This window comes from Vombatus ursinus, unplaced genomic scaffold (genome assembly GCF_900497805.2).
Source record: "Vombatus ursinus unplaced genomic scaffold, bare-nosed wombat genome assembly UNPS02014158.1, whole genome shotgun sequence".
Taxonomy (NCBI): domain Eukaryota; kingdom Metazoa; phylum Chordata; class Mammalia; order Diprotodontia; family Vombatidae; genus Vombatus; species Vombatus ursinus.
Window position 1 is genome coordinate 4,926,737 of NW_020953936.1, and position 15,671 is coordinate 4,942,407.

General features: G+C 39.2%; 1 protein-coding gene across 2 annotated transcripts in view; it reads left to right on the forward strand.

Moving 5' to 3' along the window:
* The window catches only part of TMOD1 (tropomodulin 1), a 136,200-nt gene that overhangs the window by 110,107 nt on the left and 10,422 nt on the right, over positions 1 to 15,671 (forward strand). For both annotated transcript variants that reach the window (XM_027859020.1, XM_027859021.1), the window contains exons 8-9: positions 2,158 to 2,301; positions 9,806 to 9,950. In XM_027859020.1, the coding sequence (XP_027714821.1) occupies positions 2,158 to 2,301; positions 9,806 to 9,950 (289 nt within the window). The remainder of the gene's footprint in view (positions 1 to 2,157; positions 2,302 to 9,805; positions 9,951 to 15,671) is intronic.

The window sequence follows — 15,671 nt, forward strand, 5'->3', positions numbered from 1 at the left end:
CATATTTCCACTTGGAGGTGTATAGGCCTGGCTGGTTCCTAGAAAAAAACTAGAATTTTAGTGGTGAAATATTTTCTTTCTTTTTAAAAAATGTATTTATTTATTCTTAGTTTTCAACATTAACTTTTATAAGATTTTTGAGTTTCAATTTTTTTCCTATCTTTCCCTTTCCCCCTTCCCCAAGACAGCATGTAATCTGATATAGGCTATACATGTACAATCATATTAAACATATTTCCACATTTACTTACGTTGTGAAAGAAGAATCAGAACAAAAGGGAAAAACCATGAGAAAGAAAAAAAAAGAGAAAATAGTATGCTTTGATCTGCATTCAGACTCCATAGTTCTTTTTTTGCGTGTGGATAGCATTTTCCATCAAGAGACTTTTGGAATTGTCTTAGCTCGTTGTATTTCTGAGAAGAGCTAAGTCTACCAAAGTTGATAAGATGAAATATTTTCACTGGTGGGTTGATCTTACTTTTATTTGCTACTTTTCTTTTTTTTTAATTAATTTATTTTGATTTATCAGTAATCACTTCCATATGCTTTTAAGTTTAAAATTTTTCTCTCCCTTCCTCCCCACCACCTTTCCCAAGATTGTGCACAATCTGATATAGGCTATACATATACATTCCTATTAAACATATTTTCACATTAGTAATGTTGTAAGTAAGAATTATAGAACCAATAGGAGGAACCACCAGAAAGAGGAAACAAGACTCAACAGTCGAAAAAAAATAACAAATAGTGTGCTTTGATCTGTATTCAAACTCCATATTTCTTTCTTTGGATGTGGATAGCATTTTCCATCACAAGGCCTTTGGAGATGTCTTATATCCTTGTATTACTGTTTATCAATATTAGTCATCACACAACATGGCTGTTGTACAACAACAACGTTCTCTTGGTTCTGCTCATTTCACTCAGCATCAGACCACGTTTTTCTAAAGTCAGCCTGTTCATCATTTCTTATAGCACAATAGTATTCCATTACATTTATATATCACAACTTGCTCAGCCATTCCCCAATTGATGGGAATCCTCTCAATTTCCAATTCTTTGCCGCCACAAAAACAACTACTATAAATATTTTTGTACATGTGGGTCCTTTTCCCATTTGTATGATCTCTTTGGGATATAGCCCTAGAAGTGCTATTGCTGGATCAAAATTTGCTACTTTTCTTAAAGAAGGATAGTAAGGGGGGGGGGGGCAGCTAGATGGCACGGTGGAGAGAGCACTGGCCCTGGAGTCAGGAGGACCTCTGTTCAAGCCTCAGACATGTAACACTCACTAGCTATGTGACTCTGGGCAAGTCACATAACCTCTAAAGCCTAACCAAAAACAAAAACAAAAAAAGATAGCAAGCAAATATAACCAATCTTAGGCTAGATTTTCAAAAGGAACACCAATTCTGCCAGCATTGACAGAGCTAGGGAGCTGTTTGTCTTACACAGGGCATGCCAATTTAAGGGAACCTGCCATTTCCAACAGTGAGAAATCATTGATTTGGATTGGTGCTTGTTATTTCTGAAAGTTATATTTTCTGCCTGAGGGTTTCTTACCCAATGAAACTTTACTTCAACCAGTTACTAATTATTTCATTTTCCTAGAGCCTACTGATTATCATCTCAATAACTAACAGGCCCAATCCCTCTGAATGCTCTGACTGTGACCTAGGTTTTTACTACTCCTGGTCAGCAGCTTTGCTTTCTCCCCTGGTGTTTTACCCAGTGGAAAACAGGGGAGAAAACATATGTTCCCCACTCTCATTTCTTCCCTGTTAAAAAATAAAATAGAACCAGTCAAGCAGTTGACAAATATTTATTAAGCACTACATGCCAGGCGTTGTGCTAAGAGCTAAGGCTTTAAAGAAAAACAGATAAAACAAGCACTCCCCTTCCTTCTCCCCAATACTCAGCATAAGAAAATTCTTCTGTGAAATTCATCTCATCTGGAACACAGCAGGGACAAGGCTTAAGAGAAATCAGGCTTCATGTAGGCATTTTAGACTCTGTTCCTCAGCATTTTTGTGCTAACAAGCCATACTACTTGCAAAATGTGTTCCAATTTTTAGGATTATTGAGAGCGGCTTTCAGGGCTTTGTTAAGGTAACTGATGTGACTCAATGCGCATCATTTCTCTTTTCTGACTGAAGGCACTAGCTGAAATGCTGAAGGTTAACCCTGTATTGAAGAGCCTTAATGTGGAATCAAACTTCATTTCTGGATCTGGTATCCTGTCCCTGGTGGAAGCCCTTCAGCACAACACTTCATTGATGGAACTAAAAATTGACAACCAGGTAAGAGGAGCATCAGCTCTTTTCTTCTGAATTTCAGAGCTAGTCAGGCCCTTAGGAACCATTTTACAAATAAGGAGACTGAGACCCAGGGAGTTAAATGACTTCCCACAATTCTGTAGATAGCTAGTTGCTTAGAAGACAGTTTTCCCTGTCTTCGCATCGCCAGTACTTCCCAGTGTTTGCTAATTCCCCTACTTTCTGTGCCTTTTTTTTGGTTTTAGTTTCCTGTGGGATTGCTGGCTGAAATATTAATCTCTGGTTATTTCTATCTATCAATCTATTCGTTCATTCTTTATTTATTTACTTGCTTATTTATATATTTAGCTTTGAACCAATGCTTTCATTGATATAGGAAACTTCTGGTATGGGAATTCTTTTCACCAATGCATGTTGGCAACTCCTTTGCAATTTAGAGCCTTTGAGAGTTGCCTAGAAACAGGGAAAGATAAAATGACTTGTCCTTTGTTCCTTAGCTAGTATGTATGAGGAAGCACCCCAGATTTCTTTACTCCATGGGTTCTACCCCGTCTACCGGGCTGCCTCTCAGGTTATTTTTTTGAATGCTTTAATTCTAGGATAACATTTAGTCCGACCTGTTTTGGTCTTGTCAATCTGTTTTTCTTTCATTCTTTTCTTTTTCACACTCCTTGAAAGGTATGGATTATATCTTGACTCTCAGATATGATTCTTTCTTACCCTAAGCAATTTTTTCTTTAATTATAAAGCTCTTAGCACAGTGCCCGGCCCATAGTAGGTGCTATTCAAATGTTAGTTATTATTGTTGTTATTCTTTGTGGTTGGGGAGCTTACTTTTTCATTAGTGCCAAGAGGTCTTTTATCTTCATTATCCTTCAAAGAGGCATCTGGGATAGTCTGATTCCTCTGCTATATAATTTCATCAGCCATTCTTCTCCCTCTAACACTCCCCTCTGTTCTGAGCTATTCTTTCAGAGGCATGAGTGGGAGAACAGATGGAAGGAAGAATGTGTCAGAATTCACCAGCAGTTGTGGGAATGGGCATTGGGATTGTGCTGAACAGATGTCCCAAAAGGGGTGCCTGGAGAGTGTCACATCCACATGGAGTTAGGTGAAACTTGATATGCACTGCAGGAGGTCAGGCCTGAAGAAGGGCAGAGCTAAGGAAAAGAAGAACTGAGGAAAGCACATGGTGGTATGTCTCTTCTAGCCAGCTCATCTCCTTGTTAGAGATTCATACCAGTCTAGCACTGGCCTCGAAGCTCTTTTGTTGGGCTGCAGTATCAATGCAGGTCAAGGACCTTGACTGATGGCCGACTACCTTATCTTCCTCTTTTCTTTATTGTTCCATGATCCTTTGGGTCTCCTGCATGGAATTACAGGAGAATTGACCATGTAAGTTTTCCATTACATTAGAGTATAGTAAAAAGTGATCAAGGAACTTGGCAAGGAAAACTTAATAGATTAAATAAATGTAAAAGTTTATTATGATCTTTCCTGCCTGCCTGCCTCTCTCCCTCCCTCACTCCCTTTCTCTCTCTCCTTCCTTCCTTCCTTTCTTCATTCTGGACATGTGGGGAGTCATACCCGTAGAAGAGGGTGCTCTGTGCAAAGGAATGTAAATCTTGATTGCTTCTACTTTGTAAGATACCTTGGAGTTGGGAGGCTAGATTTTTTTCTTCCCTACTTATTTATTCCATCATTGTTTTTTTCCCCCCAAAACACTGGGACAATTAACTCTTTTGTCTTGTGTAGTTTTCATTTATGATTTCTTAAAATATAGCTCTGAAAAACCAGGCTTTGATAAACCCCATTGGGGTTCAAATAGCTACTTACCTATGCCTTTAAACCTAAATCACTCTGGTTCTCACTGATTGGCCAATAATAAGTCTCAGCCCAAGCCTCACTTGCTTATTGTTTGGGTTTTGATGGCTCAGAGTGAATGTAAATAGCAATTGTTTCTGTTCTGGCCAGAAACTCTGAGGGTCTTTTCCATCCAGATTAAATCTTTTGTGAAGGCAAATTAGGCCACCTTTTGCCTCAATTTTTACCTTTAATCACTGAAGGGATGTTACCTCAGACAAACTGAGACCTGGGAAAGACCTTAGCTTAAAAGACCAACATTCCCCACTGCATCCCAGGCCTTCACCAGTTGTCCTGACCAATGTCTTGCCACTGTACCCAGATGACTCTGGAGGAGAGAGTGAGGCTGATGACTTTGCACAGCCCTGCCTCACTTAAATCCAATTCACTTGCAAGTCAAGACATCACTCTCCTGATGTCACTGGGGACAGACAACAACAACATAGAAAACAAAGTGCCAATCAAAAGAATCTATAGATCACCTCCAGAAAAAGACCTATGCTTCAACTTCCTAAACACATAGTCATTAAATTTAATAATTCCATTAAGCTGCAGGAGGGAATGTAGTAATGTATTTCAAAGGGCAACAGAGCTCAAGATGTAACCCAAAGTTACCTAGAATACAAACCTGAGCATAACCATGAAAAAAATGGGCAGTCAATAAAAAGAGGTATTTGAAACATTACTAGGTTATCTCTAATGATTGGCCATTAAGATTCTACTTGGATGCCTGCAGTGACAGGGAAATTATACTACCTCCAAACACAGCCCATGATAATTTCTTCCTTCCATGGAGCTTAAATCTACATTTCTGCAACATCCATCAATTGTTTTTAGTTAATTCCTCTTTGAAATGACACACTTTTAAATACTTGGAGAGAAGTCTTGTACCCCCCACCTAAGTTTCTTTTACTTAGGCAAAGCAGCCATAGTTTCTTCATCTTACTCTCAAAAGTACGGACTCAGGACCACTCAATATTAGAGTTGCCCTCTTCTGGATATGTACCTGCTTGCCAATGTTCTTCCCCAAAGTGGTACCTATAATGAAACACAGTACCCTAGATATGGTCTGACCAGGGCATACATAGTGCAGTGGGGCTATGGAAGCCATGCCTCTCTTAATGTAACCCAAGATCACTTTCCTGATTTCCATGCTACACTTTTGATACTTGAGTTTGCAGTCTATTAAAACCCACTATCTTTTCCCCACACATTATTGCTTACCAAACTTCTCCCATTTTGTAGTTGTGAAGTTAATTTATTTGGAACTTCATGTAGTGCATTCACCCTTATTTGACCCATTATTCTGGGCTGTCAAACTCATTTTGGACCCATTTTGGATCATTTTGGATCCTAAAATACATCATTTTTCTCTTCCAGCTCCCTCATTTGCAGGTTTCATAATCATACCACGAATGCTTTAATTCATGTCATTGATAAAATTGTTAAATAGCACGGGGCCAAGGACAGATCACATGAGAGACCTCTTTTCAGTGAATATTCCTTGTTGTGTACTTAGTGAATTCACTGAGTTCTACCACTTCTCAATTTACCTTATTGTACTCTATGTATCCCACATCTCTCTATTTTATTCATGAAGGTGGCATGAGAGACTTTGCTAAATGCTTGCTGAACTCTAGGTAAATTGTATCCAAAGCATTCCTGATACAATAACCCTGTCAAAAAAATGAAATACAGTTAGTCTGATAGGATCTATTCTTGGTAAAGCCATGTTGACTCTTAATGATCACCACTTTCATTTCTCAGTGCTCACAAGATATTCCTTTAATAACTTCTTCTTGAATTTGGCCAAGAATCAAAGTCAAGGCAACTTGCCTATAGTTTGAAACCAAACTTTTGTTTTTTTGAAAATCTAGAGGACATATGTCTTCCTCTACTCTTGCACATGATTCAATACAACAAACATTTATTAAGTGACTACTGTGTGCAAGGCACTGTGTTTATATTCTATGACTACCAAGACAAAAAAAAGAAGGCAGTTTCTTACATTCCACTGGTGTTTGCACATCCACAGATATGTAAACAAAGAAGATTTTAGGATGGAGAGAGTACTAACAACTGGGTGGGATGAGATCAGTCAAGGAAGATTTCACATAGGAGGTTGCATCTGAGCTAAGCTGAGTATTCTAATGGGTCAAAGTGTGGAAAGATTAAATTTCAGACATGGTGCACTGACTATGCAAAGGAATGGAGATGGTTGGTAAAATGCTGAATTTGGGGAACAGTTAATAGAATGAGTTGGCTTGGAATACTGAGTATGTGGAACAACAATAGCAACAACAACAACAACAAGTCTGGAAAGGAGCCAGGGAGAAGTAGGTAGCTAGGAGCCAGACTTTGTATGGATTTAAATACTAGACTGAGGAGTTAGTATTTTGTTTTAGAGGCAATAGGGAGCCCTTGGAGATTTTTGAGTGGAGGAATGATAGGGTCAGATTTGTACCTAAAGAATGTTATTTTGGAAACAGTGTGAACGATGCAAACCAATTAGGAAGCAGTTTACTAATACAGTGAAGAGGTGATAAGAACTTTCACTAAAGTTTTGCCATGTGAGAGGCCAAAGGGAAAAGAATGGTATGCACATAAACCAAGGTGTAGAGACAGACAAGACCTATCAACTGATTGGCTGTGGGAAGCCAGGGAGAAAGAAGAGTCAAGGACAACTCCACAGTTTTGAACATGGATAACTGAAAAGGACAGTGATACCTTCAATGGGAAGCTTTGTTGGAGGAAGGAGTTCCAGGCAGGGATAAAAAGAAGTTAAATTGGTTCCATTTTGGAAATGTTGAGCTTGTGATGCTGATAGGACATCTAGAGACAACAGGCAGTTGGGGTTTAGACATGGAGTTCATGAACAAAATAAGGGCTGGAGACATGGATCTGGGAGTCATTTGAAGGTAATGAATTGATGGGAGATAGTGAGGCCACTGAAAGAGTTTGTAGAGAGAAAAGAGGAAAGCACAGGGCCTTGGGGGATGCCTATGCTCAAGGGACAACAGGTGATTGGGGTTAGAAACAGATGATGACCTAGCGAACAAAACTGAGAAGGATCAGAAAAGTAGAAAAAGAACCAGGAGAGAGTAGTGCCAGGTAAACTAAAGAAGGAGAAAATTTCTAGGAGGAGGTAATGGTTGATGACATCAAACTCTACAAAAGGTCAATGTAGGAAGTGTACCAAGGAAGGACTGTCCCAAATAGCAGTCTTATTCCTTCTTTCTTCCTTTTCTTTTTTACTTAGCTTAAAAAGCACTTTCTGTTGTCCTTAGCATTCATTACTGGCTTTTTGGTTGTTCAGTCATTCAGTTGTGTCCAACTCTTTGAGACCTGATGGACCATAGCACTCAAGGCCCTTCTATCCTCCACTTTTCCCAAAGTCTATCCAAATTCATGTTCTTTGTTTCCATGACACTATCTATTACTCTCATCCTCTGCTATTCTCTTTTCCTTTTGCCTTCAATCTTTCTCAACATCAGGGTCTTTTCTGATGACTCCCACCTTCTCATTATGTGGCCGAAGATTGCTGGCACTCCTTCTGCAGGACAATGTGATGTTTTTGTATTCATATTCCATTATCTGGTCTTGTTTCCACCTTCTATATATGTGTTTTTATTTTTTTATTTGTTTTTGTTTTTGCCAAGGCAATTGGGGTTAAGTAACTTGCCCAGGGTCACATAGCTAATAAGTGTCAAGTATCTGGTCTGAGACCTGATTTGAACTCGGGTCCTCCTGACTCCAGGGCTAGTGCTCTATCCACTGCGCCACCTAGCTGCCCCTATATATGTGTTTTTTTAAAAAAAAATCTAAATTGGTCAACCAATTGTCTGTGTATTCACATTGGTCTCTGTCAGCAGATAACACCCTTTTTTTCCCTGAATGGAATTTTTGTTTGGATCTTCTGTATTCATTCTTGAAAGTTTTCCATTCTCTTAAGTTGGCCTCCTCTGTAGAATTTTAGCCTTTAGGGTCCTAACTGTCTTTTTTCCAAACCATTATAAATCTGCTTTTCTTAACTCTAGAATGTGTGACAGACCATGCTAAACTTCCATCTCCTTTTACAAAGTATAAGATGATGTGGTCACTTCTTTCTGAGGCTCCCATTATCTGTTATACAACAAAATGAGTAGGATTTTTAAGACCCTTGCTTTCATGGGTGATTTGGGGATACAAAGTATAAAGAATGACTACAATGAGATTCCCCAGGGGGATCTGAGGGGTGACATACTTATCTAAATTTCTTATCTGGAGGCTAGAAAAGGAAGAGGGCATGAAAAAGTGCTCCATTCTTTTTTTTTCCTTCCTTGGTATATTATATGTGTAGGATAGGGTCAAGAACAAGTCATCTACATCTGTCTGGATACCTGGATGGGAAAAAGATCTCTAATTGAAATTTCCAGAATTATAAAACAAACTCCAACTTTGATTCAACATATGTCAGGGAAGCCTCCAAGTCAGGGAAGGATTATAGGTAAAAACTCAATTCTATGTGCAAGTTTGTTTTGAATGTTAGGAATCTATTGAATGAAATTTCTTCTTGATCAATTTCTTCCTTAAGCAAGCTTCTTTGCTTCTCTCTCAGTTCTTACTTGACACTCAAGCCCTAACTATGCCATCCCACCTTCAATGTGATCGTCACATGATGGGAAGGGGGAAGGTGTAGGATTTTTTTTTAACGGTCAGCTCCCCTTTTAATGTAACATTAGCTTTCCTGAATAGAACATTCCTGGGAGTGGCTGGGACATTTCTGAGATAACGATGCAGAGAGGGGTGCCACATTTCCTAGCTAATAATGGGGCTCTCAGTCCCTTCCCAGACTAATGGGAAACATGCATTGTCTGCCAAGCCAGCACAGTCCAGTGTCCAGTTTTATGACACATTAAAGGCTTTCAGTGATCTAGATATACATCATTCTGTGGACTGGCCTTTGCTGTTATAGATGCTTTGAGGGTCCTCATCAATGGTACTGATAAACGGCACTAGAGTAGGTTTTACTGAGTATAAACTTTTGTTGGTTTCTTCTCTATACTTGCAGCATCTTAACTCACAAGGAATATAGGTGAACTCACAATACTTTAAAGTAGGTCTTAACTCTCAGATTATCTATGTCAAGGGGCATGGACCCCATTAGTCATTTGTTGTTGCCTATGGATTTCTCAGAATAATATTTTTAAATGTATAAAATAAAGTACACAGGATTACAAAAGAAGCCAAAGGGTAGTGACAATAAAGAAGTAATTTTTTTCCTACACACAAATCTACTGAAATCTACCCTGATCTAGCATCTTGAGAAATTTCATTTGACACCAGACCATTAGGAAAAGTATCATTCCAGAGGAGCCTCTTTGAATGACTTACTGACTATATTTCTGTTTATGTCAAAGAAAGCCTCAAATTTCAGAGTCAGGTCAGATTTATTTGGCTCTCTTATCTTCCACTGTTCAGTTTCTAATTGGTTCCTATGTAGCAGAGAGCAGAACATCTAGCTTCCTTTGTCTGTTCTCCTCACTCACCTTTGTTGGGATAACTTTTGGCCTGTTGATACTGTTCATTTGAGAAAGGGGGTGCTTATAGTATAGCTTGGGTCAGGGAACCAAATGGGAGGTGCTTGATTCTCATACAATTCTTGCTTTTTTCTTTTTTCTCAAAGAGCCAGCCCCTGGGAAACAAGGTGGAAATGGAGATTGTGAGCATGTTGGAACAAAATACAACTCTTTTAAAATTTGGATATCACTTTACACAGCAAGGCCCTCGGCTCCGGGCTTCTAACGCCATGATGAATAATAATGACCTTGGTAAGTTAGCCAGCCCTGTGCAATATTTAGAAGCACTGGAGAAAGATGCCTCTAAATTAAAAAAAAAGAAAAGACATAAATTTCCCTTATGTATCTAGGAGAACGTGAGGAAGTGAGAAGCAGTGATACCAGTAAAAATGTTTTCTTTCAATCCCAGAATTATTTTTTGTAAGGGCACCTTCTCTGGCCAGTTCCTGTGTTGAGAGCTATATGGGGATACAAGAGTTTATCAAACAGGCCCAATTCAACCCATATACTGAGTGTGTATACAAGTCATACCTCCTTCATGAAGCTTCCTAAAAATATCTTAGCCTACATGACCTTCCCCTTTTATGAACTCTTGTAGCACCTATAATCCCTAACAATCTAACATAAGGTTCTTTCATGTACACTATCTTATCTTGTCATTTTGATTTCAGGCTCGGTAAGGGAAATTAAGCTTTCTACTCTTGAATCACTCACAGCACCTAGTGGAGTGATGAGCATACCATAGGCAGTAAATATTTGTTGAATTAACCTGCATTGGCTGTCCAGTAGAAGCATCCAAAGGTCTTCTTTTTTTTTCTCCCAGAAGGTTGAGAAGCATCTAGACCCATGAGGCATGAGGATATAGAGTCCTTAGATACAAATCATCCTCTTAGGTTAGGTTTGTATCAGACATTCAGTGGCTGACCAGTGCATTAGAACCGTAGATATGACAGGGGCCTAACAGTTGATAGAGGCCAAATCCCTCATTTTATAGATACGTGAAAGCCCAGAGAGGTTAATGGTGATTTCTACTCTGTTCTTCTGAACCCCAGAGGTTCTTAACCTTTGTGTGTGTGTCATGTACCCTTTTGTCAGTCTGGGGAAGTTTTTATATAGAGCCCTTCTCACAATAATGTTTTTATGTACTTAAAATAACAAACCAATTATGCTGAAATAAAGATATGATTTTTCCCCATTCAAGTTTACAGAACCCCTGAAATCCATCCATAGACCCCCTGGTTTTCGGTTGGGTTCTATGGGCATCAGATTAAGAAGCCCTGCCCTAGATGGTGGAAAATAATAGTAATTATTATTATTATTATAAATAAATAATATAATATCAAAAATAATAATAGCCCACATAGATAGTAATTTATAGGCTATGAAGTACATTTCTCATAACAACACTATGAGGAATATAATCCAATATTGTTCTCGTTTACAAAGGAAGAAACTTAGGATTCAATTATTTTCTTGCTATACTTTATGGAATTTTTCTTCAAGAAAAATTAGAGCTCTACCATAATCAGAACCTCAGTAGCAAATAACAGAGCTGGGATCTTCTTGTTGTTTTGTTGTTCTGTCGTTTCAGTTGAGTCCAACTCTTTCATGACCTCATTTTGGGGTTTTTTTTTGGCAGAGATACGAAAGTGGTTTGCCATTTCCTTCTCCAGCTCTTTTTACAGATGAGAAACTGAGGCAAACAGGGTTAAGTGATTTGCCCAGGGTCACACAGCTAGTAAGTGTCTGAGGCCAGATTTGAACTCAGGAAGATGAGTCTTCCTACCTCTAGCACCGCCTAGCTGCCCTCTGCCCATTCCTTATCAGGACATTAAGTTGGCAACTGAAGTGAAGTTGATGCAGAAGCAGAGTGGGCTTGAAGATCCCTGCATGATTTTGGGTGACTTCACATCTCTGGTGGGCCTCAGTTTTCTCATCTATAATAATAACTGAGAATTATGTAGCATTGTACAAGTAATAGCTAACATTTACACAGTACTTACTATGTGCCGGGCACTGGACTAAGTGCTTTACAGTTATTATCTCATTTGATCCTCACAACAACTTTGAGAGGTAGGTATTATTATTATCTTTCCCATTTTACAGATGAGGAAACTGAGGCAAACAGCTTAAGTGACTTGCCCTGGGTCACACAACTAGTAAGTGTCAGAGGTTAGATTTGAACTCAGTTCTTTGTGACTCCAGGCACAGCACTCTTTGTACTATGGCACCACCTAGCTGCCCCAGGCAGCTATGTACAAAGCACTTGATGTCCATTATCTAGTTTGAACCTCATTTGAGAAAGTTACTATAGGTATTGTTAATCCCATTTTGTAGATGAGAAACTGGAGGCTCAGAGAAATTAAGTGACTTATCCATGGTCACACAGTGAATAAGGGTTAAAGGTGGGATTTGAACCCAAGGCTTCCTGACTTCAAGTCTAGCACCATATCTGCAGACTCTAGGTTGAAATCTTCTAACACAGCTGGGTGAATAAATGATCAAAAGCTACTGTGTAAAGTTTGCTTCAGCATCATCACTAGTCTATTTTAGATGCCTTTTTTTTGTTGTTGTTTTGGACAGGGGTAGAGGAGGATGGAACAGACCAGAGGTAAAATCTGCTGCAATAAAGAGACTTTTGACTATATTAGGTGCTTTGAGTACACTCAGGTCCCATGAATAGGAACCATCTGTGTGCCTTGAAAACTTTCACAAGTGGCAAATGGAGCCATCGTTTGTTGACTGGTCTGTGCGTTAAACTCATCATCTTGCCAGGTCAGCTCTGAGTAGTAATGAGTGTGGAGGAGGCCAAGGTTTTAAATCTCTTAATAAAACTGCTCATCCCATGATTACTACATAGGAGGACAACATGCAGGAGAGATGTTTCCAGCCATCCTCAGAACACAGAAGTACTAAGGACAAGAAGGCTAGATTAGCACTTATTAAGGAGGTACTCTCTATCCTAGCGAGGTGGTGCAGTGACGAGAGCACCAAGCCTCTTCCTGGGTTCAAATCCGGTCTTAGACTCTTACTAGCTATGGTAAGTCACTGAGCAAGTCACTTAACCCTATTTGTCTCAGTTTCCTCATCTGTAAAATGAGCTGGAGAAAGAAATGGCAAACCACTTTAGTATCTCTGCTAAGAAAACCCCAATTGGGGTCACAAAGAGCTGGGCACAACTGAGCAATGACAATAAATCTGCCCAATACTTTGTACTAGGTACCATGGGGGATATGAAGATGTAGAAGACAACTGGTCCTAAGGAATTTATCATTTTCTTAGGCAGACATGACAAACACCAAAAATAATCGGTATCAGTGGATTCCAGATGGCAATTTTCAAACCACATGTACATTATGTCTATGAATTGTAAAGAAATGGAATAGTTGGTACAGAATGGAATCAGTTAAGGAAGGCTTTTTTAGGAAAGTGAACCTTTAGCTATGTCTTAAAAGAAGTGATACATTGACAAATAAGAGATCAGAAGGCATTTCAGGGTGGGGGGAAGCCTTTGAACAAGGTATTTATTTGAGAATAACTGTAAGGAGATTGGCCTGACGGGGTTGATAAGAGCATCATCATCACCATCATCATCATCATCATCATCAGGAGGGAGGGACAGTAACAAAGGACAGGCAAGGACTTAAAATTTGAGCTTCAAAATTGGAAGGAACTTCAGAAGTTACCAGTCTAATGTCCTCATTTTAAAGATGAAGAAACTAAAGTCCAGATAGCGTAAGAGACTTGCTCAATGTCACATAGGTTGTGAGTAGCAGATCTGGGTCTCTGACCAAGTCCTTGGATTCCAGATCATGGAAGAGACCACACAGGTCACTGAGTCCAACCTACAAATCGAAAGAATCTCCACCATATCCAACAAGTGGTTGTCTAGGGTTGTCTGGCACATAAGATAACTAATAATTATTCATATATGCTGATTTCCTTCCTTCTCAAAAGCTACAATAAAATCTAGGCAAACTATATCTACAGAATTACCCTCATCGACTAGCAATAATTTTAACAAAAAGAAATGAGGTTAGTCTGATTTGATTTGTTGGTTTTTGGTAATCACCATTTCCCTTTCTAGTTTTCATCGACCATCCCTTTAATTATCTATTCTAGAATTTTCCTGGGCATCTCAGGGCCACACTTCAGGGCCTCTCTTCCCCCCCCTTTTTTTTTTTTTAAGTTGAGACATTTGTCCGTCTCTGGGCTTGTGCACTCTCTCTCTCTCTCTCTCTCTCTCTCTCTCTCTCTCATTTTTCATGTTCTTTCATATATCACTGAATATTCAGCAATGACATCTTCTAGTTCTTTCAGTGCTGGAGGATGTTGTCATCTGGGTCGGGTGACTTGAATTCAGTAAGGGCAGCTAGTGGCTCTTTTATTTGTCTTAGGTATCAGCTCCCTGATAACAATTTACCTTCTATCATCTCCAGTATAAAATTCATTCTCCTTGGCAGAAAAAATAGAAGCCAAAAAAGAAACCAAAAGTTTTATTTTCTCTTGGTTGTCATTTCATGGGGGCAGCTAGGTGGCACAGTGGATAGAGTACTGGATTTGGAATCAGGAAGATGAGTCTTCCTGAGTTCAAATCCGGCCTCAGACACTTACTAGATGTGTGATCCTGGGCAAGTCACTTCACCCTGTTTGCCTCAGTTTCCTCATCTGTAAAATAAGCTGGAGAAGGAAAATGGCAAACCACTCCAGTATCTCTATCAAGAAAACGCCAAATGGGGTCACAAAGAATCAGACTCGACTAAACAACAACATCTACTATAAGCCAAGGTCCTATCCTATTCTTTGATCATCCTCTTTTTCCTCCCAATATAGCTAACATAAACGCATACACACACATATACACACATACACAAATACACATACACTGGGGCAGCTAGGTGGTGCAGTGGATAGAGCACCGGCCCTGAAGTCAGGAGGACCTGAGTTCAAATCTGGCCTGAGACCAAACACTTGACACTTACTAGCTGTGTGACCCTGGGCAAGTCACTTAACCCCAATTGCCTAAAAAACAAACAAATACACATACACACACCAGACCCATTTCCCATTTTGTTGTCCTTATTTCTCTCCCCCTCCCCACATCCTTCACCCCAGCCTCAGCTCATTCTGAACTTTAGAATTCCTGGCACTATTTTTACAGGAGGGTACCACACTCATAGTCATCCTCTGTTAACCTGGCCTTGCATCCATTTTCTGTACTTTTTAAAATTTAAGTTGGCTAGTGAATTCCCTGCATATGCATATCAGTTTCTTTTGACAAATTGTATTTTTCCTCATGGGAATTATTTTGCTTTGTGTCTTCACAATGGTATTTTTTAGCATCTCCCATCTCTCCTGCACATATCTGGATGGTTGAAACTCTCCCTTTCTACTATACCAAGCTTCTGGGCCAGGTTTTTTAATTGTTTCCCAAGCTACTTATTTGTTTTGTCTTAATGTTCAGGTAGTCCGTAGTATATGCCAATGATTAAATCACTTGTTTCTCCTTCCATTGGCTTTCACCTAAATATGATAGTAGTGTGACGGTAACATCATGCTTCGCTATTCCGGTTCCTCAATATACTTTATTAATATGCTACCATTCCCCCTGTTTTTTTTCCTATACTATTTCTTTTAAATATGGTATGCCCACCTAGAGCCATGGCCTAGTCATGGGTTTTATTCCACCACACCTCTGTGATACCTGTGGAATCAAATATTCCCTCTGATATTAGGACCTTTAGTACCTCTTGTTTATTGCATAAACTTTGGGTTTTTATGGAGAGACAATGGTTTTTTTTATTTGTTTTGTTTTGTTTTTACTGGCTCCATTTTTGAGGACTTTATATCCTGTATACTCCTAGGTATTTGAATTGACATTCTTCCTTTCTTCTTTATAGTTATTTTCTGTATCATCTTCCTTAGGAAATATACATGAACAGCCCTCTACTATCCTTTTTAGTTTAAATCCCT